Genomic DNA, 3142 nt, shown 5'->3' on the forward strand with positions numbered 1-3142 from the left:
CCCCTCCACGATTTCTAAGCGGGAGAATTTACAAAGTCACAGGATGTTCAAATACTTATTTTCCTCACTGTAAATCGTTTTTTTTCCCCCTAAGCTGTCTGTGAGCATCACAGGCATGACCCTGGTGTTTGTTTATATCTACAGGTAACACAATTACAAGAAGCTTCACAGTTTTCATCAGAGGCGTGCTACACATTTTCTTGGAGACGAATTTCTGTGTATTTAGGTCAGATTCAGGACTTTGTAGATTAAAACTGAACACTAAAAAAGTTTGCGTGGCTGTCTACACATTCTCACAGCAGGTGAAACGAGTGCGTATATTTATGCACACTTTCACCCAGTGCTGGTTTTGACACATCCCAACGTGTGCATGGAACCTGGCACACACACTGTTCATATATGAGGTCCAGCTGACAGCTGGGATCTTCTACCATCTGCTGTGAAAACCTTTGGTTGTGTTTGTATCTCTGCTGTCACGCCTGCAGGACGTAAGGTATTACACTGATAAAATCGGACATACACATACTTGTGAATTTGTAATGTTCTGGTTTTTGAATATATTTCAGAAAACCAAATCATAAATAAAGTCTAATTTTGGAATCACTTTAATTTGCATGATCWATTTAAAGTCATTTACTCTTTAAGTCATACTGAGGAACTGAACAACCACTGAAATGCTTTTATTTTCAAAACAACGAATAAAGCAATAATAGAGAAGATAAAGAGCTGTACAATCATTATGCCTTTTTTAAAGAATTAGTAACATTTGTAAACAGTTTAGCCATTTTCCATTTAAACCAATAACCTCAGCTTTAGCTTCATCTCCTAATGTGGGTTTTCTGCTTTTCCTGTTTGACCTGACCGTTAATTCAGTTGCTCACTCCTCCAGTCAAGTGTTTGGAAACACCTTTTCATGCAATGCTTTGAGAAGGTGTGTCCAAACTTTGGACAGGTGGTGTGTGTTAGAACAAAAACCTGTCTCACCTTTCTAACGGCTGCTTTCTGTCTCTATTGTCTCTAATCTGATATTCAAAATGAGTAAAACAAWAACTCAAAAATGTAACTGAAAGTAGAAGTTGATCAAAAATATTTGCAGAAAACTTATTTAGGCAAGAAAGTGTTTGAAAACTGTAGACAAAAGCCTAACTTGCAGATTTACAGAAGACATAAAACTGAGACAAATTCCCTACAACTTAAATAACAAATAAGCAGCAGCCTACTAGAGTTCTTGTTGCAGAGTGTCTACAACAACAATTTATCAGTCTAAATTGTGATGTGAATTGTGAAGTTTCTATTGGTTTTAGCATAAAAAACTCAAGTTTCTGTTTATGAAACTTAAAATWACTTTTTTAGTAGCTAGTAAAAAAAGAGAACATCAGGTTTGTTCTACATTTCAGTTTATTTTCTTGAAAAAATGGTTAGTAAGTATAAAAATACAAAACTACTGGGTAAAAAGATCAATCAATAAAAAATCCAGTCAAAATCTAAACATTACTGAAAGGAGCACCACTCTTCTATTAATAAACAATTACTGAAGTTTTTTCTGAACTTAATGTCTGAAAAGTTGAAATTTAAGTTCAGGTTTGCTTGTCTTGTTACAGCCATTTTTTTTTTGGGATGAACTAAAACATTAAGCACAGATCAGAATAAAGTCTTGTTGGTGTCATGATGCTGACTGCGGGTCACTGTTCTGTCTGGATCGTTGTCTGATATCAAGATCTGGTATCAAAGGTTCTTCAGACCTTAAAAAAATAAAATGTACTTTACTCACAAAATTTGGTTTAAAAATAAAATGATTAAAATCAATTAATTCATCCATCAAAGGTATTTTCTTACACATTTATGTGCTTATAAAACTGAAATAATCACATCAGTAGGCAATGAACATTTYAAAAATGACAGAATTTAAAATGATCAGTTCAGGTGAGGAACAACAAGTAAAGTTTTACCTCTGAGTGTCTTTGATTGTAATTTTTTCAGTTCTGACATCAGGCTGAAGATCGCTGTTTAATGTATTAGAAAATTGYAGCAAAAATAAAGTTTACACAAARATTTATCATCTGWRTGAGACATTAATAATGTGATAAATYTCTAAGATAATTTCAGAAWAAAGTACCTTTTTGGAGTCTTTTTTCTGTACCAAACACAGAGAACTGCACCACAGACTGCACCAACAKAGGTTAACACACATATAACAARAGYAGGCCAACCTTTTAAAAAAGATAAYCAAAWGATTGATCAACTCAAAACAAATAAAACAWACATAAAATACTCACATGAGGTCATCTAAACTTTAAACTTACTTAAACCTCTGCCAGAAGTTACAGATGTATTATTCAAATCTGAAAAAAAAAGAAAAAAGTCAAACATGAGGATCACAAAATGATCACAGATCTATAAATCAAAGTGAATCAGTTTCTCACCATCATCAGACGTGTGTTTGAGCTCAGAAATCCTCTTCACCACCTCCATCTGAGGACCAGAGTCCACTCTGGCTGCACATCCAACCTGTGTGCTGTCATCATGGAGACCTGACAGCACAGCTGTGGTGGTGACGGTGACTGTATTGTTGCTGTTGGTGACTCTGGTGGTGTTGTACTGTGAGAAGTGGAGGTGTTGTTGTGGAACAGTCAGAGTTACAGTGGGAGCAGGTCCACCTGTGGCTGAACACCACACAACTGACTCTTCAGGAGAGCTTGCTTCTCTGACATGAAGGACGGGTTCATGCAGCTCTGCACACAGAACCAAAGCCATCAGAGACAAGATGACAAACAGCTTCAAACTGTGATGCTGACAGCTTCTTACCATACACATGGAGACAGGTTTCTGCTGTCAGAGATCCATCAGTGTAGGTGTTCAACAAACACAAATAACATCCTTCATCCTCCTCTGTTATATTCATGAGAACTATAGAGTTCTTTTGCAGTCCAGCTTCTAGAAACTGAACTTCATTTACAAACTCAGGATTCGCTGTTTCACCAAAGGTTGTGTCATAAGAACCGATGTTTCTTCGTTCATGATTAAATCTTCTCTGCCAGGTAACCTGAAGGACTTCTTTAGTTTCCAGGAGCTGACAGCTGAGATGAGCATCTTCTCCTGTTTTTGTGAAAACTTTTGGTTGTGTTTGAATCTCTGCTGTCAC

The 3142-nt window shown here is 36.3% G+C and overlaps 1 protein-coding gene across 1 annotated transcript; it reads right to left on the bottom strand.

The window, feature by feature from the left end:
- Positions 1-1449: 1449 nt before the first annotated feature.
- LOC106527592 (OX-2 membrane glycoprotein) lies at positions 1450-3096 on the bottom strand (the record flags this gene model as incomplete). Its single annotated transcript, XM_014022515.1, is given in 6 exon segments — positions 1450-1742; positions 1950-2003; positions 2117-2210; positions 2304-2342; positions 2424-2732; positions 2806-3096. Coding segments are annotated over 6 exon segments (866 nt in total), but the record flags the coding sequence as incomplete, so codon positions are not given.
- Positions 3097-3142: the final 46 nt, after the last annotated feature.

The sequence above is a fragment of the Austrofundulus limnaeus genome, unplaced genomic scaffold, assembly GCF_001266775.1.
Source record: "Austrofundulus limnaeus strain Quisiro unplaced genomic scaffold, Austrofundulus_limnaeus-1.0 Scaffold333, whole genome shotgun sequence".
Taxonomy (NCBI): domain Eukaryota; kingdom Metazoa; phylum Chordata; class Actinopteri; order Cyprinodontiformes; family Rivulidae; genus Austrofundulus; species Austrofundulus limnaeus.